General features: G+C 39.7%; 1 protein-coding gene across 12 annotated transcripts in view; it reads left to right on the top strand.

Moving 5' to 3' along the window:
* The window catches only part of nrxn2b (neurexin 2b), a 457,955-nt gene that overhangs the window by 244,403 nt on the left and 188,823 nt on the right, over positions 1-24,729 (top strand). For all 12 annotated transcript variants that reach the window (XM_029839775.1, XM_029839769.1, XM_029839776.1 and 9 more), the window contains one exon: positions 3,614-3,733. In XM_029839775.1, coding sequence (XP_029695635.1) covers positions 3,614-3,733 — 120 coding nt within the window. The remainder of the gene's footprint in view (positions 1-3,613; positions 3,734-24,729) is intronic.

Here is a 24,729-nt window from a genome sequence, read left to right as displayed (position 1 = left end):
GTTTCTTTGCACAGTTTACCACCACATCTGAAGACCTTTCCAGTGAAGTAGCTAATCTTGAGTAAAATGCCAGATTTGGGGTCCCTCCCATCACTTGGTGGCTCCTCTAGAGCAGCGGTGGGCAAATCCTGGCTGGATTCCTGCCTTTATGGATTGGACTTGCCCATCAGAGGAGGTCAAATCCAGTCCTCGAGGGTTGAATTCAAGATGGGATTTGCATCCTACCAGGCAGGAAATGCTTTCACCAAGGTAAATGGAACATTGGGTGAAAGTGTTTACCTGTAGGACAAAAAGTCTGGCTTGAATCCGGCCCTTGAGGACTGGATTTGCCCACCCCTGCTCTAGAGTCTGAGGTCACCGACTCATTGCAGCAGCAACACCATTGCAGCACTCCTGTTTTCTTTTAATTATTATTTTTCTATTAAGGACAGATCCCCATTGCCGCTCTTTGAGCCTTATTTGGCTGTTTTTAACGTTATATTGACTCCACGTGAAATGGATGCTAACCTGAGTTAATTGTGGGATAGACCATAAGTTTTAAATGGAAAGTTGCATCTGGGGCTTTTGCTCCATCAGGAGAAAAAAATAAGATTGATTAATCACCATAAACAACCCTTATTAATCACGTTCTGAGTCAGTGCTGTTGTAGAAGCACGCTAAAAAACACTTAAATATATTATTTAGATATATTATTTAAGACTTGTGGTGGAGAGAAAAACCAAGCAGTGGAGAACAGTGATGTTACTCAATGGCAAATAAGATCAGGGAAACATTTATTTTAGTTCCATCTTGGTAAAACGCACTACATTCTGTAATGGCACAATCTTCTGGTTTGCAATTGACCAGATGTAATAAAAAAAAAAGCAAAAAAGTTATAAAATGACCTAAAAATGCCCCTTTAGATTAAAAGATTTAAAGCAAAAACTGTCTCTGTAAAAAGATTAATGTCTGGTTAATACTAATGGGGGACAAAAAAAACATTGATTTAATACATAATTAGTTGTAAAAATGCTGACATCACCACTTTTGGATTTCTTGATTAAAGACTGAAAATCCATTGTTGATGAGACTTGACACGCTAAGATCTTATCTGACTTGCTTTTGAGGTCATTAGTCATGTTCACATGTGCATGTTTGTTTTAAAAAAAAAATCTCATTAGCATCAGTTTGATTGGAAATTGATCTGATTCAAACCTGCGTTTGCCAAAAGGGGGCCTATCACCCATTAACTTGTCCATTAGAATATAAAATGGAAAGGTTGTGGGTTCAGACCCATTCACTTTTCTCTTTTTGGCTTTAGCCTTGTAATATCTCACCTTGATGCTTTGCCACAGATTTTTTTTCCTGGTCTACCCTCTGCTTGAATCTGGCAAAGTTAAGTTAAACATCTGTTTAAAGGACCCTAAGAAGCTAAGAAAACATTTAGCACGTTCCCTTAGCTCTGCTAACTCTAAAGTACAGGGTGGGTGATATGGTTATAAATCAAAGGCTCCACAGGAACCAAGAAGTCCCTTCTCCATCCTGGTCTTTTCTTGCTGGTTTTGGAGTTTGGCTTTTCCTCAACATCACTCAAGCAGGACTTTTTTTCCTTCTGAGGGTGTGTATCGGACATGTTTCATAAAGAAAAAGGTCAATATTGCCATGAGCAACAGACAACGTCTGACAAACAGCTAGCCAAGGTGATGAGGAAATGCAAAAATTGATATAGCACACATAAAACAACGTCAATGGGTGATTATTTGTGGAAAGATGTAGCACTATGTCTTGCACGGTCACAAAATGCATGTACAGAGGAAAAAAGAGCAGGCTATGCACTGGGAGGGGCCCAGTGGGACCTCCAGAGAGTCAAAGTAAAGGTGTTGCAGCATATGTGTATTCTAAATGTATAACTGTAAGCACATTAATTATTTAATGGGGCAAAAGTTCCATAGAAGCCGAATATAATAAGGTATTTTAAAAAGACATACACTCAATAAACCAATTTTAACAGGCACAGTTGTGGATTTGGGTTAGATTGATATAAAGCCATGTGGGAACAGATGTTATCTATCAAACACAGATGTTATCAATCAAACACAGGTGTTATTTGTATACACAGGTGATTGCATGACATTTCTTTACTCTTCCAGCCTATTTCCTTTCTTTCTTTTGAGGATTTCTCCTGACATTTTTGGAAATCACAGCAGATGGAACGCTCCATTGAACAGAGTAGCTCAAAATTGTCAGGTAGTATTTGACAAAAGGAGAACGAGGCCTGAGAATGTTTGTCATTTTGTTGTGACATGAGTAATTAGTTCCTAAACGAAAGTTTTTATCAGTGGGTGATTAATTAGCAATTAGCCTAGCACATATCCACTGAAAGGTTAGGGGGAAAGAAAGAATGTTGAATAGAAGTTGACATTTCCAACCAAAAAACAAAAACTGTTGGCTTTTTTTTTTTTTTTAAACAAAATTTTTTTTATATTCTTAGCCTTAATGGGAGATTGAATTGAAGTAGTTGTGAACAACATAGTTCCATGTCTGTTTATCTACTGGGGAACATATTTGTTGGCACTAAACTGTGGGTTTTTGGAAATGTTTGTGTTCGATTTAGATTTTAATGAGAATCCCAACCCACTCGACAGTTGCCGCATGTTATTTTTAAAATAATTATCTCGTCTCGACACGAGACCCACATCAGATATTTATTGGCTCAGTGTAGCTGTTGGTAGGAACGTGTTGGGTTTGATTGAAGGGGAGAAGAGCTTTATTATTTTCATATGCATTCACAAATAAGTGGCCGATAAAGCATTAAAATATGAATGCAAATCTGTCTCTGTCAAGCAGCATTCTGATGAGTAATGTCAAGAGTGGGTTTTCTAATTGATGATTTAATGTGGTTAGTCATCTGTGAGACTGAAGTGTGCTCCTTTCCTTTTGACAACACTAAATGACATGAATTCCGCACCTCTGTACCTTTGTTTACTTTCAGTGGCCTAGCCGTGACCTTATCTAACTTTGTTTTTGACCTTAAGGCCTTAAGTTCCTGCTCTTGCCAAAGGTCCTAGAAATTCTTTAAGCAATTAAACCAGATACAAGTTAAAGTTATGTCTACCTTCATAATTTTCCTTTAAGTGAAAATGAGTCTCAAGGATCTTATGTGCTGAATCTAATTGTAACTTTTACTTTTAACTACTTGTGAATGCGTGAATTCGGTTGCTGCTCAATTATGTCATCACTATACCAGTATAACTGATATCCTGGGCCACATCATGTAGCATATGCAAGAAGACACCTGTACACAACTCACGATACCAGTTAGTCAAAGTCATGATTAACAGTTAGTTTAGAGAACAATCCCCTTTTCCTCTTCGTTGTTGCTCCATAATTAGCTTTCCCTCCCCAAAAATATGAAAAAGTCTATTAAGAAACCTGCAAGGAGTTAAATGCTTCAGTGGTTAAAATAAGAGATACTGTTTTGTGTTTTTTTTTAATTTATTTGTCCTGTATTACCTGACAGCAATAAACCTTGACAGTTCCCCATCCACCTTTGACCACCTTCCAATTCTCAAGGTCAAATAAATAAGTAAGCAAGGCCTTCCCTACTGACTCGCGATGTTGACGATCCCCATAGGACCCAGTACCACCTGTACGGAGGAGTCCTGCTACCATCAGGGGGTGTGTCTCCAACAGTGGGAGGGCTTCACCTGCGACTGCACCATGACGTCCTATGGAGGTTCATTTTGCAACGACCGTAAGTCAACCTTTTTTTTTTTTTTTTTGCAAACCATATAAATGTGTGTGAGTGGAGAGTGCTAGTGAGATTGCCTGGTGCCAGCACCCAAAATACCTGCAAGTGTTTTTTGTTGTTGAGTCGTTGTCCAAGCAGCAATGTGTCCGTGTATCAAGCAGACAACACAAACTCATCCATGTTAGAAAGCCAATGAAGACATCAGTGGACAAGGAGAGAAGACAATTCTTGTCCACATTAATTGCCATGGATTGCAATTCTGGATGGGTTGCTCAGAGTCCGGGTCGTCTGGCACTGCCATCACAGCATGTGTCACCAGTGCCAGAGGATCCGTGCGGCTGACACTTGCTGTGAGGGGAACGGCCGATCTACGGTCGCTGCCATATGGTCACTTGCTGGGTGGTTTGGCAGAAAGTTATAAATAAAGAGGAGGAGACATATTTGCCAAGTGTGTAACATTTCTAGTTTATTTTATTGATGAAATATGGAACTTGGATTATGGTTTATGAGTAGGAGAATGTATATTGAGCACATAATAGATCACAATTACTGTGGTTGGCATTGAAATTAGCTACTTTCTATTCACGTTGTTTGCCGGAAATTTTCTTTAACATGTGGATTTGACTTTTTTTTGTGTATTTTTATGATACCATTGGGATTTTGGTGAGAGCGAAGCAAGAGCAAGTATTGTCCGACCTCTTGTGACAGCCAATCTGGGATAGCAAGACGGATAGTTTGTTTATCAAAACAGGATCAATCCAGTTGTTCATGTTCTGGATTAGAGTTAGGGCCGCTGAGCTCTGCTGTGCTGGTTTCATATGTGAGAGTGTGTGCGGCACCAGGTGTGTGTTTTTGGAGAATACACAAAGTGTGAGTGGAGAAGATCTTACCAGCAGCTTAAAATTCATATGAGCAAATTCATAAAATGTACAGTTGATTGTTTCTGCAATTGAGAATGATTAACCAGTTCATCTTTTGCTTCTAAATTATATTAAAGTCAATGAGAATTACACACTCAACGACTGCACTTTCCTAGTAATTTGCATACAATGCAATATTGGCGATATCGGTTTACTAGCTGCTGTTAAATGTTGTCTCACTGTGCCATTTCGCAACTTCTACTGTTTGTTGTGGATAAGAGGCTGCCATACAACACGGGGCATTTACAAAGCCATAAAAATCTGATAACTGGTCGGGATATCGGATATCTGTCTTACTTAAAAACAAAAAACTACTTGAGTCCATTTATTGTATTTCTTTCCTTCATCTGTAGTCATGTGCAATATAAAAAGTCAAAAGGCGACTATTCTCTTGCTGCGTGTCATGATTTTCTTTTGTTTTTCACCAGGTAACACCAGAAATCAGATCATGATCGGATTCTTGTAAAGAGACCCAGTGGGACACATGTCTGACCTCTGATTCTCTCAGGGCAGATTTCTAAAATGCAGATTTAACAAAACAAATTCAAACTGACATTCCTATCCTCTGATACTGATCTGGGACATTTTCTCTATATTGTTTTTTTAAGATGTGTCACACGTCGGTATGTCAGCCTCTTGCACGATGTGAACGCTTGGTTAGAGCTGTGTTAGTCCTTTCCTTCCACACAGCAGCTGCTCTGTCGTATTTGTCATCGTTTATTAATTTCTCTCACTTCACAATGCTGACAAACACGATTCGTCTCTTGCCCTTGAGAGCCTGACCCGAGTTCGACTCCCCGGCTCCCTCCTGTTATCTTTTTCTCTCTTGTCTTTTCTGCTTTTGCGAATCTTTGAGCCTTTTCTGGGCTTGTGTAATCACGGAATCAACAACCTTTCCTCAAGACAGAAACCTTCTGTGAATTTTCATTGAGTTCTCTCATGACGCCAAGGTAGGAATTTTTTTTTTTCCTTTTCCAGAATGCTGCTATTTGTCAGAGGTATGAGCGTATCCCCGCTGCTGTCAGGACGTCTGTTTTCGCAGCTTTTGTTCACAGACCCATGGACAAGGGCACATCTCCTACCGTAGACCAAAATAGCCACCTGCCCTTCTTTTGCCTTCGAGGTAACTGAAATTAATCGAAAAAAAAATTCCCTGTAGAGAATCGACCATCATTTCCTTTGTACTGCCAAACCACTTTTGCAGAGACAAAAAACGAAGAGCTGTATCATTTACATCCTTCTGTGGCTTCATTGAAGGTGTATGAACAGAATGGTGACTCAACAAACCATGTGATGAACATTTATGACACTGTCCATACATACATTATATCCTAAGTGTTATAAAACTGAAATGAGTCATATCTCAAATCCAAAGAGGAGTAAAGGTTGGTTTCTGTGGGGATGGAAATTGAAATAATTATCCCATAATGCTGTAGCTGTTGGACATTTCTCCTGGTATTCATTCAAGATGGGGACAATGTTTGTCAGTGTGAGCCACTGTTAAAATCATTTTAGGGTATATCTTTTTTTCTCACTAGTATTGCTCCATTTAGTGTTGACCTACAAACACAGGCCATGAACAGTAAGTAACCAAGGTAGTGGGAAGTGCTTCTCGTGATCCATCTTAAAACAAACTCTACACAATGAGTAGACCTCAATCAAGGACATAATATACCCTTGTATACTCTAGTCTAGGGTTTAGTCTGGACTAGAGGTATACTGTGGCTTGTTACCCTGAGTTGGGGTTAACATGGAGCTCAAGCACTAAACCACCTTCTGCTGCCAAATGGCCCCCACAATAAGAGTAGATGCAGTTGCATTATCTCAGTGTGATAGCTCAACTTTAAAACTTCAGGTGAGCTAACATATTTACATGCACTTTATAATGCAGTAATTCTATGTTTTGTATGTCAAATACTCCTTATGATCTTGTATTATTAACACTATATTGCCCTACAAAATGTGTGATTCTGTGTCATTCTAGTTTAAAGTGGGTAGGTTGTTGTCCTATACTGTTTCCTATAAATATGAATCTTGAGATTCTTGTCAAAAACATCTTACTGCACACCTTTACACTGTAGCTCTACATCTGATGCTCGTCATGTTAGTAGGGTGATCACACGCAGAATGTGCATGCATTAAGTATATTACATTTCAATGGTGTGTCATATTATCCTGAAGGCCAAAACAAATTCAGTTAATCTGCACATCCTTAAATGTATCCGATGGAAAAGTTGCATTTTCCTGCTTTAAGGGAAGGTTTCAGACGGGATTAAAATCGCTAAACGCTGATCCTCATAGCAAGAGTTGGTGTTGAGGACATGTGTTCTCAGGCATTATTTAAAGCTTCCTGCCCTGTAGTTCACCCTCATCAAACTTTCAGACATTTGTTAAGGGGTTTGTGTTTTATTGACTCCTAAATGTCTGCTGTGAGGGGCATTGACGAGCCACTGAAGCTGTCTCTCGCAAATGGATACAATTATATTTTAGATCAGCTTTGCTCATTAAATTCATGCTTAAAACACTTAACGGACAGTGATGAAACAAGCAGTCTTGTGTAAAATCAGCCCCTTTTCCTCCCATGCTCTTGTCATTTACCCAAGATTTTGAAAAACCCTCGGCACATTTCCACCACAAATACCTATTTTAAAAAAACAAACAAACAAAAAACAATCCTTGACCACAAACTTCCTTCTGAAAAAAGTTGTTAGTCGTGGTGTTGGTGTAGTTGGTGCGAAAGGAAGATTACAATTTTTTTGTTTTGTTTTTGCGGCCTTGTTCAGCAAATTCGGCAGTTCAATTTGCTAAAAATCAGTAGTGCATAAAAGCTATTTAAAGATATGGTGCCAGGAAGTCAGGAGCCATGGTTTGAATTCTCATGAGTAGCTATCTCAATTTAGCGAAAGGCACCTCTACAGTGACCTCTCGCATTGGTCAGATCTACTCAGAGCAAATTGCATATAGAAATAAAACCCGCCATGGGTGTCGTAAACCCTCAGAAGGAGCATTCTGGCATGGCTTCAATGTTTTAAAAACAAAGCCCTCTTCACAAGTGTTTTGCATCAAGTGTGTTCCTATAGTACAAGAGTCTCCTTTTTTGTCATCGTTGACAGGAAACATGTGGCACTCAGACGATACATAAAACACATCACTTCCAATTTGGGATTTTGCAAAATGTACTACCTTGTTTATGCACACTGATGCATTCAAGGCACTGGGAAAATAGAAAAACAGCTGTCCTGTACACACACACACACACACGCACACTATCACCAGAAAGCATTTGTTATTCTGCTGCAGCCTGCAGTGATTGACTGGTCTATTTGTCTCTGCGTAGTGTATAAGTGGGGCACTTGGTATTCTGCCTTATTCATCTGGAAATGGCTCAGACAGAGATGCTGTGTAAGTGCGGCAGTCTGAGGGTTTTGTTGTCTCTCTCTCTCTCTCTCTCTCATTCTGTTTATGTGAGTGAGATAGCAGCCAAGAGAAAGTGGGGTTGGGGGGGGGGGGGGGCTGTGGGGCTGTGTCTGTTCAATTCTTTGTTGAACTGTGTGCGTTGGGTGTTAGCACAACATGTGCATGTACACAATGGATCTAGCTGCTGGTGCCGCAGTGCTGCCAGGCGTACTAATTGAGTGCCAAACGCTGGTTTTGGGATGCTGTGCCGCCAACTTCAATTACCCCCACCATCACCACCCCCACCCCAACCCCATCTTCTTCGTAGTCACTGCTGATCCCGCAAATAGCCAACTGTCAGGTCTTCAGCAACATGTTTCTGGATAACATGTAGAAGAAGAAAACTTTATTAGTCCTGGTGAGGGGGGATCACTGTTTTTGCACTATTTTTGTTCGACACAAGAAACATGGGTTGTGTCTAAATCACACACTCTTTCACGATTGGCTACTCACTATTTATGATTACTTCTTAGTGCACTTACTGATGGGGTGAATATCTGCTTTTGGACATTGAGCTGATGTGCTTTAGAAGGTGCCACATAATAAATATGTACCAGGCCAGTGTCTGCACTGGTTGAAAAATAACTATCACTTATTTTTAAACACTTTTTTGGAAATAATTTGCATCTTTTCTAGTTTATCACATGCAATTGCAAAAGATGATGGGATATATTAATTGCTTAGGGAGCATAGGTTGAACGCCACTTTCCACAATGCATTATTGGATATAATGATTGCACAAAATAGGGTCCAGAAAACATCTATTCACAATCTCACACCTTTAGAAGTTAACTGTAGTTAGTGCCCTAGAGAACGGTAGAGATTTTGGACACAGCTATTTTGATTTTTTGCATTTACATTGAGATACTGTGTTCACATACGATGGAACAGGAAATACAATAAATTCTTTTGTTTTTGAGTATTGTATCTATTTGAACAGTTTTATGCCAGAAAACCAGTTTCTCCTGTACAAAGGTTAACATTTTAGTGGAACATTACTCTTTGCAGAAACAGGGGATTTATAATGGACTCAGTGAGGCTTGAAGGGTTTAACTATGTAGTTCATTATTTGAAATAATAAAGGCTTATATCTATAAAGTGTTCGTCGAACATTTGCTGGCGAAGAAGAAGAAATGTGCAGGACTTAACACTGTATTTAAGTGTTTTAAGGCTGTTTGGAGAGTTTTCTCCAGCTGGCAAGAACAAGGAGAAATTTCAGCCTGGACAGAATCTTTCATTTTCCATGAGAACCTCGAGGGCAGCCATTCTGGGAGGTTACATCCCCCACCCACAGCTCTTCATCTGTAAACATTGTTTGGACTTGTCACCATCTTTTGTAACAGACATTCTGCTGTGTACACTTTGGGCTCCCGCTATCAGTCACCACTCAAGTACTCCTAAGTACTAAGCAGCAATGGCGGGAAGTACATACTTCAAAGTACCGACATCCAAACACGTACTCCCAAGTTTTCAAGTCCATACCATTTTATTTGTAAATGTACTCCTTCTGTAGCTTCCCTTCACTCACCTCTGGCTGCAGTCAGCACAAAAGAAGCAAAAATGTAACTATTGACACATTAGGCCAGATACACAGTAAAAGTTAGCCTCACATTCCACAGTCATAAACACACATGTAGAGTCAAATCTTGACTGCTTTTCAGTTTGGGCTGACTTGGAGTTTATCTTAAAACAATGTACGAGCTAGCTGAAAATGTGCAACTGAGTGATTGATAGACTGGAGAGAAATGGAGGCTTGTTGAAGGAAGGAAACTCTTCTAAAGAGAGTGCCATGGAACCCCCTGGGCTTGTTAAGTTGTGGAGGGCTTGAAGGGAACTGGTGGGGGTGGATGGCCGCAGTGTGTTCTGAAACTGGTGGTGCTGAGCGCAACAGGTGCAGGATTAAACATTTACATTTCCTCTTAGGTGTTTTTTTTCTGCCTGTTACTTTAAGGTTTTTTGGGGTTTTTTAATTTTAAAGATAATATTCCACTTTTAGTACAGCTACCACGGACTAGATTTTATTTTGTTTGTAGAAATGGACATTGTCCACTCTGTCAAAGGTGACCTAAGGTTTTTAACCACAGTAATTATTTAAAGATTAGATTAAAATGCGTTCCTTTGTGCATTGTTGTCACTTTGAAGCCATTCAAGCCATTAACAAGCATAATCAGAAGTATTTAATTAAATGTGAAACGGGAATAAGAGACAAACAGATGGTTACTGTGCATATATGAGGTTGAAATCTGGGGCTACTCTCAATATACTAGTTATATTCTACATTTGTGGCTAATATAACAATTATGTGACTTTTAGCACTATTAATTACTTTCATATGGAAGCATTCTGTCAGTGATATACAACACTTTGACATATTTATTGGGTTATAATCTCAATTTAAACTGGATTAAATGACCAAGGATTGTTCCAAATGCATCAATGGGGAAGTTGGTCATTCTCAACTACTTTGTTATTTTTTTTAACTGTATTCAACTGAAATAAATTTTAGCAGAATCATTTGTCATAAATTTAGCTATCATGACTGACACTTGCAATCCAAGCGAAAGCAGCACTGACCTCTCCAAGTAATAACCAGTACTTAAGGGATGATGCACTCCCAGAATTCATTAAATATTGGGCAGAACTGTCCACACTAGATTTGGCAGTGAGGGAAAAATATCGTGCTGCAAGACGATCTAATGTTCTCTCTCATCACACACTTTATCAACGCACAAATTCGCACTGACACTTGCATACAAACAAGCGAGAAACCGCCGATGATGTCAGCATTTCCCGAGGGCACCGGCGCTGAGAGCCCTTCACTCAGGCTGACGTGGGAGATCATCGGGACTGACACATGGCCACATGCGCACGCCACCATGCAAACACACACAACTTCCTTGTATTTATCCTTGTGGGAGTAGAGCTGTCAATAAGAACATCGTCTTCACCCTGTCCTCGTAAAATTCTCTCCTCCCTTCATTATTTCCCTGCTCTTTATTGACTTTCAGGCAATCAAACATTATTAGTAATTACGGAAGTCAAGATTGGCCACTTCTTTTTATTATTATATTATTTTACTGATATTTTCATGTTAACAACACTTAGTTTTGTCACTGTAACTGTCAGGCTGGGAGTCAGGTGCAGATTCATCAGCAACAATCATGATAGCGACGTACATCTTCCAATCTCGCCTAAAGTAGAATTTCCATTGACAGTGAAAGAAATTCAAACATTGTACCTGTTGTTTCAAATAATTATAAGCTTTCATGTGTGCCAGACCTTTCACTCTTCCATTCTTTATCCAAGGAAAAATGTGCATCAACCTTTTCTCCATTATTATTTTTTTTTTAATGGTCGAACAAGCAATAAATATTCACCTTGTTAGATGGATATGGTCAATTTGATGTTGACAGATTTGCTGTTTCACTGCTGCTATACATTGAGCCTTCAGTCACTTTGGGGCTTTTTCTGACATGTGTGGATGTTTTTCCAGCTCTTTGCATGGTAACTTTATCAAAATAGATGAGATTTCTGACTAAAACACAACACTAAGTTCTTACATCGGAGTGGATGGATCGGATTGGAAACGATGCCTCAAAAGGGGAGCACAACGCTCAAGATTATCAGAATGGAACTCGAAAGCAGCAGCACCCAAAACACACATCAGGAAGAATAAGTCCAATTTTTCTGGGTGGAGAAGCCACCCACGGACGGGGTAGTTAGTTTTTTCTGGTACATACAACATTTACACACAACATTTACAGCATTGAACTTGCTCTTAAGCCAAAATGTTGATGTCTCCCTCTGAAGCAAGGATTTTTCTTCACTTTTTTTTCTCTGGCGTTAAAATTTTTCAATTATTCATTCATCTAATCGACAACGAACTTGACAGTTATATTCGAGAGGAATCGCAGAGTTGAATCTGTTTAATTTGAGCACATCCATTATTAATACATTTGGAACTGACTGTGAACCTCTAATTTGCAGTCTTGAATGAAGAGTGTCTAATTCTTTTAATCGCAGCAGGAACGGAGCAGTAAGATCAAGGAAGTGCACGTTGTTATTGCTCCACTCAGTTCGAGTAGCCTATGGTTGTATCAATATTACAGTGGCTTGCTGGGACTTGATCTGCTTGAAACAATCAGAGAAATAACCTTTTCCACTTCAGGAACTTTTCACTTTTGTGTGTGTGTGTTTTTCTTTTTCTTTAAATTTTAAAAATTATTTGAGCCACAAAAAAAAAAAAATGCTATTCACCCCTAACATTCCCTAATAGTGAGGTAGTACCTTTAAGGTTCCATGGAATTCTTAAGTAGCTGGGCTGGAATTGTTGGAATGTACTTGCATTGTTCTTTTATTCTGGCACTGATTATGGTTCTTAAAGAAAATGTCTAATTGCACAGGGAAACATCCAGGGAAACATTTCCTCCTGTTTTGATATGACTAACTAAATTTCCCTTTACCCACCATGTTTTAGACTGCAGAACTGTTTCGAAACACTCCATGATGTTTGTGTCTTGATCATTTAGAAAATAAACTGGAGAGAAAAGGTGGGTGAACCTCAAGGTCCAGGTTCTTTTGAGTGATTAAGAAATTCAGTGGGCTATAGAGTCAGTGACCCAAAATGACCAAAGCCGTGTCTGGAATTACTGACTCGTTCACTTGTCCTCACTATATAGGGAGTTTAGCCTTGTCACTGTTGCTCGTTGGAGGTCAGGTCCTGGGATTGTGATGAATTAGTATTTTTGTCATCAACTTTTATGACACCTTCCTTGGTTAAAAAAACAAACAAACAAAAAACCCTATTAAACGTTCTGAAACTTTCCCAGCAATTCTATATAAATTTATAATCTGGAGAGGTGGGACTCTGGATTGGAAAAGAGAGGAATGAAGATTTATTGAGGCAAGACAGACTATATATGTGAATGAAAGGGACCCGGATGGAATGTGAGCTTGTAGGCAGTAAAGATAAATGGAGAGTTTTAGGTGCTTGGGGTCCAGAGCAGTGAAGAAAGTGTTGAAAAGATGTAAAGAAGCATGTGCAAGTAGGAAAATAGGTGGGTGGTATGAGATAATAGTCATCAAGAATGAAAGGAAAGGTGTACAAGATGGTGGTGAGACCAGTGGTGCTGTGTGCTTAGACAGTGGTCCTGAAGCGAAGACAGGTGGCGGAGCTGGAAGTTGGCAAGATGAAGATGTTGAGTTCGCTTTGTGGAGGGACAGTGAATGCAATTGTTTAAAAAAAAAAAATGTTTAGGTTCTTTACTGGCAGTGCTATCTTCGAGGATGAATAGAGAGGAGATTTATAGTTTAAGTAAAAGAGGACATCATGTTTCCTTGTGCAAGGGGAAATGATGTAGAGGCTTGGTGACCCCTGAGGGGAACAACCAAAGACATTGTAGAGGTCAGTTTGGACTCAGTATAACTGAAAAACAGGAACCATAAAAAAAGAAGACAAAGCGATGTGGGAAACGTTTCCACTTTAAGCTCTCTTTATTGGGAACGTTTGATTTTTATAGTTGGAACGTGTCAAAAAACAGTTTGGTTTCAAATCCAATCTCTTTACAGTGTTCCACAGATCAAACATTCTAGGTGATCCATTCACTTCTCCTTAAGATTCTAAAATGATTAGATGATTTGGAAGTGAGGGTCTCAAATTTTAATACCATTACTAGTTAAATATCATCAATCGTTACTCAATGCGATAGCTGAACAGACTTTAAATTCTGTTTGTGTAGCTGAAAAAGATGCAGCTGCAGAGCCTGACCCATCTGCATTAATCATTTTGTCTCCATGTGCCGTGCATAGCATTGTCTCGGCTTGACAGATCACCCACTACAGGTGTATCTATCTTGTTTATTTGAGCTACGATTTCTTGCCTGACCGATTAAATGCGAGCCAGAGCCTCCGCCGCTCCCACCTCAGCCCCTGTATTCGGTACCTCTTGTAATTTTCATGTTGGGCTTTCTCTTAGCACAGGTCACACAATCGAGGGGAAGCTTAGCTGGCTCGGCTAACAGAGGCAGAAGTGCTTACAAAAGCAAAAGTAGGTTAAAAAAATAGCAAAAAAAACTAAATGCTGTATCAACATTAGGGTCATAATCAACAAAAAAAAAAATCATATTGGCATCTCACACACTGTACAGCCTGGAGCCATTGTTCTGAAACAAAATTACAAGTTGCAGTTAATTTTACCTCATCCAAATTCAAATAAATTTACCTTTATTTATAAGGTGCCTGCAACAATCAAGATTGTCTTTAGGTGCTGTACCCAGAGGGTAATGCCCAAACAAGCAACAGTGGCAAGGGAAAATTGCCTTTTGACAGGAAGAAACCTTAAACAGGGCCAGGCTGACATGGGGGGATCCTCCTGCTGATGGCAGGTGGGGTAAAGCAAAAGGAAAATGGGAGGAGGACAGAAGAAAAATGTTTTTTTCAGAGATTTTTAACTATTTCGTTCATTTCCTTAAGGCCGAAATTGGGTTAAATGCAGGGGGAAAAAAATCCTTGAGTGTTTTCATACAAAAGCTGAATGTGATTTCTTCAGGTCAACTTTTACTGGATCATAGTTGTCTTTTGTACAATAAATTGGAGTCTCATCTTTGTGTCATTGCTGTTTCTTTTAATCTGAAACAGCAGTGTGACTTTGTCCGCCCTTCACCTATATCTCTTTTTGTCTTTTCTTTTTTTTTTTTCTGTATAAATGCGTAGGCTTTAAAAATAACTGTCCGGTGACCTGCAGGGGAGAAACTTGCATTTTTCTGAGATTAGCACAAGGCTTGTATAAATTCCGTTGAAATGCCTTGAAAATGGAGGGCTTGTTTTGCTCCAACTGTCTTCACTCGCGTAAGGTTTCATCCAGAGTCTTTCTTGCTATGCTTCTATGTGGGGGCTCTTCAACGCATGAATAGCATTATATACAAATGCATTTTAGAAGCACTTTGGAATAAAATTTAACTTTTACACATTTTTACACACAAGGCTGTTTATTATTATAACAGGTTAATCTTGTAGTGATGTTTTACTCTGTCACCTGCACTCTTGGCTCTGAAAAATTATCATTCATTGTCATTGAGGCATTTTTGACACCGAGGGCCAAAATTGCTGTTGTTATTTGCAAATCTCTTGTAAGTGATATGCTGCCTGTTGCACTGACTGGGTGATGTTTACTGTTCCTAAAATGGAGCAAGTAGCTATTTTCTCCAAAAATTGATTTGTGTCTTTGATATATGATCTGTTTTTGCACATTTAAATACACACTAAATCAAAATAGGTGCTTATTTATCATGCTTTGTTTTTTTCCAACAAGGGCGTGGCGGGGCCCTAGTGGTCTCTATTGACCATTACATTAGAAACCTGATTGTTTGAATAACTTTCTGAGTTCAACTAGAAAACTACACCACAAACTACCCTCAACCTCTGCACTTAAAGGCTCTGAACTTAAGACTATACCTAGCCCTGACATGCAATTTATGCACTTTTATAGCTTAAAGACATAATTTCAAGCCCACCATTTTTTTTTGTGTGAGGGCATACAATCAGATTGGCTGCACACCCCCCACCCCCCACCTCCCTCCAAAAAAAAAAAAACACAACCCAAAAACCCTAAAAAACTGTGTTGACCAAATATTTCTGCCTTTCCAGCATTCCTGCCCACTATTTGTTTTCCATTCAGTGTTGTGTGCCCGTTCGGTGTTGTGCCCTGTCTAAATTGGCCGATCTTCATCGGCCGCACACACGCCTGAGTAGTCGGCACACAGGCTGCGTTTTTCGATCTAAAATCCCATCAGTCCCACTCCCCTTGGTGTGCAAATATACATACAGACTCATGACCATCGCCCACTCTTTGTGCACACACGGCCTAATAACACTTGCCTCCCTGTTTGTGTCATTCGGCCCCTTATAGACAGAAAGCACAGCTTTGCCAGATCAATACTTTCTCCCAGCCTTTCTTTCCTACTGCGTCCACGTGCCTCACACTCGTCTCAGCTCTCTTGTTAAATTATTTTATTTGGTGAAAAAACACAGCAGAAACAAATAACGCTCTGATCAATCTTCCAATTTGGCTTCATTTTTTTTCAGTCACCCACAAATCTCACCACCTTGGGGGGGGGGACACTGGCGGGATGGCAGATGGCACAAATCTCTCATCTCACTGCGTATTACATATATTTTCCCAGTAAAGTCTTCACGGCTTTTACGGTTGGACGGGTGGCGGCAGGATAATATGTTGCCAAGAAAAGGCCAAAAAGGTCAACTGAAGCCATTTACATCCCACTAGTTTCAACACTGCAAATGTGTTTTGCTGGGAATTTCATGAACAGTCTATAAAGCTCGGAGCCCTTTAGTTCCATGCATTTGCGCACACCCACACTGGGATTAAATGGATCTCCCTGCATCATACATATTCAAAAACAATCTGTTTTGTCTCATGTATCATATGGTGAAAACCTCTAGCATCTTGTAGCCGCAGAATCAACCTACTTTTAATGCCTTTTATAACAGCTATATACTTATTTCATAAGGTTAAAAACAAAAAAAGATCTCTTCAAAAAGTTGTAAATTGATAAGAGTGTTGTTTTTTGGGATTAAACCTTTTTTAATTGTCTGCCATTGTATAATTAGAATTGGGATGAAAAAGATAACAAACTGTAAGATAGGATAAGACTTTCTCACAATCAATGGGGAAGTTATTATTTTTACAATGAGAACACTAAATCTGAAAAAAAGAATATATCATGGAAAGAAATTTGAGTTGAATGAAATAACGGCAATCACATTGGTACTGGCCAATGTTATCATATCGTGATCAGACGTGGTGTGAGGTGAGTTTGTGTATACATGTGATAGTAAGGCAGCAAGTGTTGCCAGCTTGGTGACTTTCTCGCCAAATGTGTTGACTTTTGAAATCCTCTTGATGACTTATTTTACTGTCAAAAAAAAACCAAGCGACAAATATGGGGAATTTTTCTAATGTTGTTGGAGACTGGCCTGACAGTGCAGATCATTCCCTACTGTTCTCAACAAACAGCAGTTGCTGCCATAAGCGATATACTGTATATAAGCAATATTCCATGACAGGTTGTGGTATATGCTTATTATATCACAACTGAGCACTGTTGTTTCAGTGCAGGTACCATGAGTAGCTGACTGGGGATCATTAATGTGGCAATTGAGTCTGACATGAAGCTGCTCAGTTCATATAATTCACTTTCAACATTGCTGATAGGACCATAAAAGTCTCTCCAAACATCTCCGAACTGCTGTTTGGATACTGTCTTCCTGCCACCTTCACCACCAGTCTTTAAAGCAATTTATTTCCATTTTCACTCTACTAAATATAAAGGGTATCACTTAGGCTAGTTTTATTTTAAGCTAGGAGCTGGTTGCTGTTCCTCAGACACAAAGTGATTTGTCAATAAGCACCACTGTGGCATATATGCTCATTACACCGCAGTTAAGAACATTCAAATGGCTTAAATTCATTTTTTTAGCATTTCAAAGTGCGCAGGAGATGAACATTATGAAGTGCAGATGGTAACTTCAACCTTTGAGGGATGAAGATATTACCCAACAGTGTTGTTAAACAGCCTTATAGGAACGAGGATAAATGACCGACAGCAGCACCGGTGTATCAACTAGTTCAGCTGCTGAAAGAGCTGCCCGGGGCTGTTGCAGTCTCACAGAGGAGGTGAGACGTGTCTTCCATGAGTGATGGCGGCCTAACTGACGTCCTTCTCTCACTCACCACCTCAGCGAAGTCCAGTAGACAGTCAAGGACAGAGCCGGTGGTCTATCAGGTTTTCCTGCCCATCAGATGAGACTATTTTGAAGCTTCTACACATGAGCAGAAAGAAAAGTTTCATTTCAATTTTCTATATGTCAGTGTCATTTATACATTAGCAATGACATCAGTCAAAATGTTTAAAATAGCTGAATATTGTAATTTTACATTTCCATTCAAATGTGCTTTTTACTTGCAATGTGCAAATTTGCATATAAGTACCCTTCGCTTGAGCACCTTATCTTGAACACATTATCACTTAACACTTGACACTTGAACACATTATCTGCACCAAAATATTCGTACAATGTTTTGCCAGGTTAACACTTTATGGTGCAATCTGCCCCATCTCTTCAAGTCCTAAACTGACCTTAGGTTCCTGAGCAGGTAGAGGAGCTTATTGTTGAGGTGAACACACTGAAATTTGTATATTTCGATTACCTCAATGACCTCAGGATTAATTCCTGGAGCAAATTTAGAAGTCCAAGGACTATACTGCTGTACTATAAAGAAACAAATATTTGGCACGAGTCTACTGTCGTGAGGATGTTCTTCAAAAAAGGAATTACATCTCCCATCATTGCATCTTTTTTCTTCCCTCTTTCAAGTTGGGAATTAAAGTTAAAACTGCATTTGAAATGTTCTAGCTTAATGTCAAGATCCACCAAATTATGCCTTAGTGCCTTCACTTGTGTGCATATTCTCAGAACATAATGCCCAATGCTAATGCACGGCGGTGGATGAAAGTGTCAGACTGAAAATTCTGAACAAAAAGGAAAGGTGTGTTTGGCATCATGCGCTTCAACCCATCATGGTCAGTCCTGGCATTTTTTAAGGAGTTCAAGTAGCCTAAAAAAGAAAGAGAACAAAAAAGTTAGCTTTTGAAGAATGACCTAGCTTCAGTAATAAAATATTGAAGCGGTTCCCTGCTCAGAGTGCAGTCGCTGCTCTTTAGATATTCTTCTTCAAGATAAAAAGCTGACCCCCCCTCTCCAGTTCTTTGCTTCACCTTATCCCTTCTCATCAGTAACTCTCTTTATCATCATGTAATATTACCTCTTTTTTTGGTTCTACCATGCAAACATATTTTCCTGGATTCTAGGACTTTATATTGTATGTAGTAGAATCACTTCAAAATAAGCTGCATTTACTTGTGTTTTTACTTCTATTCCCCTTTTCTTTGGGGTAATACCATGTAAAAATGTCCTGATAAATCGCTTTTCAGGAGGAGAGACTTCCCGTACAGGGTGGAAGTGGGAATATCCAAATGCAAGACATCGGTCACATGCTGTTTTGAGGTGTGAGCTGTAACGAATGTCGCCCTGGCTCTTGCGATTTCAGATTTATGGTGGATGAGACTATCAAGAGTCATTACTTTTGAAAAGACACAAAGGTTCCCTGATGAGTATTATTTCGCTAATACCCATCAGGGAACCTTTGCGTCATGGGTATATTTTCTCATATACCCACAATGATGGTAGCGGCACATCTAATATTCTCCTGGCCCTGCCTAGCTGCCCATAGTGCTGCTTCCAATGCTGTTTTTCTGCCTTTTCTGCTTTTTTACTTTACCCACCTCCTACATCAGCAATTCCTCGCAGCAGTGGAGCTGCGAACGCATGAAGGCGACCCAGCCATATGGCAACTGCTGTAAACAATGATGCCAAGAGGAGGAACAGGTTTGTCTTGAAAGTCAGGGCCTAGAAAATCTTGAAGGGAAGACAAACTAAATAAAAAACTAGTATTCGATATATCGGTATTCATTTGAAAATCATCTATGAGCAGGAATGCAAACTCAAGCCAACTAAGGTACACTGCTCTTATAGATCATGTTTTTTATTTTTTCCCATTTGTTAAATCAGAGCAGTGGGATAGGATATCACATGGGCAGAGCATTTCCTCGCTAACTTTGCCCTCCAGAGAAACGCACACAACTCACCGTGTTCAGATCCAAGATAACGAGCCGATAAGCTTTCCCCGGCAATGACTGCATATTCCGATCCTTTTCTCCCTCCACATCTTCTCCACTATATTTCCAGTTTAACATCCTCCCTGTTGGCATCTCTGCCCTGGTCTCCTCCGGTTGTCATTTCCATCCGTCCTCGCACAGTCAGCAGCTATCAGTCCCGTTTGTATGGTTTGATCTTCTCCCTCCCTGCTTTTTTGCTGACTCTGTTCAGTTGTACCTCTTCATTCACTTGCAAGTGGATTTCTCTCCCCCCCACTTATCTATTAACCTCTGATCTCCGACTTCACTTAGTCATGGAGGCAGAGCTCATTAATAGGTTTACAGGCCACCGTGGTGCCCCTGAGACATTTTCACATGCTTCAATATTAGACTATTGATAGCTGATCATCAGAAATGTGTGTTTTGATCAAATAGCACTGATATAGGGTGGATGGATGGATAATTTGTCTTTGTACATGTGATTTTCTCTTTCCTTCCTCCCTATAAATTATTTTCTCCAAATTTCTGCCTCTAAAGCTATTTCCAAGATTGATAATGATTATAACCAGCAAAACCACTATTGTCATCAAATATCTATTGGTGTTCTCCTCATGGCCCATTTTGACATCATCTGTATTCCACCGCTAACTGGTCGCTCTGCCGAGACCTTATTTGCACATGACAACCAACCATAGTGGCAAATAAAAAGCTGTTGATGCTTCCCCGGCCAACAGGTAGTATATATGTATTTTTTTTAATAATAGGCCCAAATGAGGCCGTTAGTCACTGGAAGAGAATGAGCCATCTGTGTGTGTGTTTGTGTACTGTGTGTCCTGCCTCTTTTGTGCATTCCGTCACCATGGGGATAATTATTTAAAGGAGCAAAATGCTTGGAGAAAATAGCTGCAGAATTAAGGCAGTATAGTGGTTTGAAAGGAAGGAAATTGGGACGTATACCATTTGTGGAGAAAAGGAACTGCATAATTTGAGAAAAGAAAAATAGCTAGTGCTTATTGATTCGCAAAGTTCTGGCGATAGGATTGTTAAAAGGATGGTCCTGGGAGTACAGCTATCCTCAGGCCAGAGTGAGATAAAGCAAAGTCAGGGCGGGGATAATGACTTCCTCCACGTGGAAAACACTGCTCATTTAACAGGCTATCAGTTTCGTTTTAACAGAGACATGCAAATCATGCAGATGCATGTAATCCATGGAGTTACCTGCGGGAATGGAGCACAGGTAAGTCTTCATCTTTGCTCCATGAACATGACTCCATTTTGACACCATAGCTGTGAATTAAGAAGGTAAAGACTAGGAACTTTGACAGCAGAGGCCCTCAATGAAGCCTAGTGATGACCAGATAGATTTAGGTCTAGACTTACTCACCACATTACGCTTTCACAGAAGATTTTAAATGAAACATTTAAGTGTGACCGCAAAGAATTGTGCAAGACTTAACGAACGCTTTAGAACCTCCAGAAGCATACTGCACTGTTGGGGTTGACGCTCACGGTGTTTTGCACCAGATCCAAATTCAAATCAATGCAACTTTGTTTATATGGCATCTCTTACAATCAAGATTGTCCCTTGGTGCTTTTACAGAAACTGTCCGACCACTGAACCAGCTACAGTGGTAAGGAAAAACTCCCCTTTAAGGGCACACTTGCACAAGGCAATTGAACCATGCCCCAGCATTTTTTTGGCTGAAAGTTCTATTGATTTGGCTAGCGGGGGGGCAAATGTTCTTGACATGGACAGGATGAGGCTCCTAATGGAGGTGGGCTCCTGCTCATGCCTGGCTGAGTAGAAGGGAGCAGAGAGGGAGGACAGAAAATGGAGACACACATCATAGATGCAAATAGATGAGATATACTGTACAGTATGTAACTGAAATATGTAACTATTTGCCCACTACAAGATAGCGATACCTCTAGCTAGATAAAGTCTAGTGCTTGTCCCAAAGTTTTGATGAAACACCTGTATCATATTTTTTGAAGCAGTTCAACGCCTGCAAGTTCTACAGTATTTCTCTTACAGTGTATTGCATTATAGCCTTGCTGTATGCCATTTGAATCAATTAACTTCTGCTACTGTTTGTTTAGGATACACTATTTGTCTTCTGTTAGCTGTAACACATACCACCTAAGATCATTTGGAATATGAGTTGGGGTGGAAGTCAGGCTTACATTGTACAAAATGCAAAAACAGCACTCAAGAAAAGGTCTTTTTCTGTCATGAAAAGGTTTCTGATGTAGAGGAGGGTTAATACAACTTGTTGTGAAAAGTGCAGAGAAAGGGGGAGAAATGGACTCTCGATTCACGCCTCGGGCAGAGAAAATGTCAGACGCATATGTCAGAGGCATGGAGAAATGCTGTGTGGTCCCTTTACAGCACAGTGCCTTGAAGATCGATCGCGGATAGCCTTCGGCCGACACTGCTTCACAGTCAGGGTGCTCTGTTGAAAATGCAACCTGTTGGGCGAGTTGACCTTTACTATATCAACGCAAGAATATTCTCAACAATGTGAATGTTTTTGCTAGCTAGCTTGATTAGGTAAGATCTTTCGCATGTCCCCATCTGCCCACTCTTACCCTGTTACATGACACCACCGGCTGCTGTTCATCTATGCACTCCTCCTCTCAATACTGTGCCCTTTGGCCAAATGTGAAAGTCAGCCCGATAGGGTGAGTAATGCTTGTCACACATATTTAGCCGATCCCTCATTTGGTTACAGTGCGCCTATGCTAATGCAGTGAAGGATGAGATGGTATTTCACCGTTTTCTCAAAATTCTGCCAATTCCCATTGATACTGGCTTTTCAGAGAGATACAGTTGTTAAGATAGTTTGTGTGATCCAAGATGGTAAAAACAACAGAACCTTATACATTTGTGATCTAATTTTGATTTATCGAATGTTTCAGACTTTACTATGTTGATGAAATCATTATTGACATGAATAATATTGTTAAACGTATATGCAGATTTTTTCCCATCTCCTAAAATACAGTGTATATCTTTTATATACAATTTGATTGTTGTCATTTTTAGTTTTTTCATCAGTTTCACATTTAATCTCAGTGAGATTAAAAGCATAATTAAATTGTATTCATCATTATTTATTCAGCAACTGTTACAATCAAAATTGTCTCCAGGTGTTTCACAAAAACCCAGAGCAACAATGACAAGGACAAACTCTTAACATGAAGACACCTTGAGCAGGACCAGGCTCATATGGAGGGGCCCCTCCTCTTGGCGGACACCACATTTTGAGTAACTGTTAGAATTTATAATTGAGAGAACACAGTGTAGATCATAATTAATCAAACCACACTAACGGAAAAGAATGAAACACCATCAAGGAATTAATGGAATCTTATTATCTACCGTGTAGTCGCAAGTGTGATTAACATATTTGACAGGTCTTTCAAGTCTCATTTAGCATGAAACGTATCCACATGGATAGGATGCATGCAAATACTGCATTCGCCATAAAACATTCAAAATAAAATAATTTTCTTTCTAGCATTATACAAAAAAAAGCTTACAAAACCTTCACTAAATAGCATTAAAAGTAAAAGACTGCCAGTTGTTTAAAATAAAAATAGTTCTCAAGGGTCAAATTGATCCCTACAGAATATAATGCAACCTTAGCAACGGAGAAAAGCTAGCGTGCAGTCAGTCCCTGCACTCAAAACCCATTCCCACTGCGACGCCAGCTTCCCAGATGATTCCAGCCCTTGCCCTCGGAAAACAACTTTCCTAATTTGTAGGAACACGTCTCAAGGTGCAGTCTGATGGCTTAAAATCGTTGTTTGGTGCCGGAAGCTTCTACTTTCCAGAACGGGTTTTTCTTTTTTATTGGCTTTGTATGTTAGAGGAATAAAGAGGACACCTGACATGCTAATTAATTTGTTGAAACATTAACAAGGGCACTTTTGTAAAGGTTGATGCTGATTGAGGAAGATTTTTTTTGTGGTTGGATGATTTACATCTGTCCTACAGAAAACTAATACAACCTTTGGGCAAGCTAACTTAACCGTCACTGGTTCATAGGTCAGGTATCAAAGATATGTGGCACCCAAATCTAAAAGTGTCTATTTTACACATGCATACACATGCATTATACAGATGCATAATGAACCATGCAGGTTCTAAACGCCAGACTCGTGTACAAATACACGTGCTCTTGCTCAGCTTCTGTTTTGATCAACCTTGTGTCTTGTTTTTGATATCTATTCTCCAGTGGATCACTTGACATCTTGAATCAGTGTTTAGCTGGACAGTTCTTTTAAATGCAATTCCTCTATTTATGTAGAGTCTTTTACAGGCAGCATTGTGCTGCTGGATACAAGGTGTAAGCACATGCTATAAACAGATGTGCAGAAGGATAAATGGACATGAGAGCTTGACCAGGGTAAGGAGGCCTCACTGTGGGAGGTAAGATGTTCAAGAATATGGATGGATTTAGGTTAGCTAGAGTGCAGAAGATAAATATTTACCAAGACTGTTGGGAAAAGAAAAACGTTTGTAGAAGAGAACGAGCATGTGGAGCAGAGGTCAGGGCTTAAATGCCAAAGACCTGCATAAGTACAAGGGAGCCACAGTTGGTCAGTGAGAACCCAGGCCTGCTTTTCCTTCTCCTAGCACTGTCAATAAATCTACATCGAGAAGAAGAATTTTTTAAAAAAGCAATCTGTAATGTCTTTCAGATCAGATACCAAGCATTGTCCATTTAGCGAATGTTCACTCTGGGCAGGCCAGAATTAGGTCCACTCAGTTGAACTTTGGGTCCCAGAGTAGATCAAAAATTTGAGCTAAAGCAGCTCATGAGTATGTGCAACAAGACAGTTCAGAAAGAAATGTGCCTTTACTGGAAAGTGTTGCTATCTTGAC

The sequence above is a fragment of the Takifugu rubripes genome, chromosome 8 (genome assembly GCF_901000725.2).
Source record: "Takifugu rubripes chromosome 8, fTakRub1.2, whole genome shotgun sequence".
Lineage (NCBI taxonomy): Eukaryota > Metazoa > Chordata > Actinopteri > Tetraodontiformes > Tetraodontidae > Takifugu > Takifugu rubripes.
This window is presented reverse-complemented; position numbering and strand designations above follow the sequence as displayed.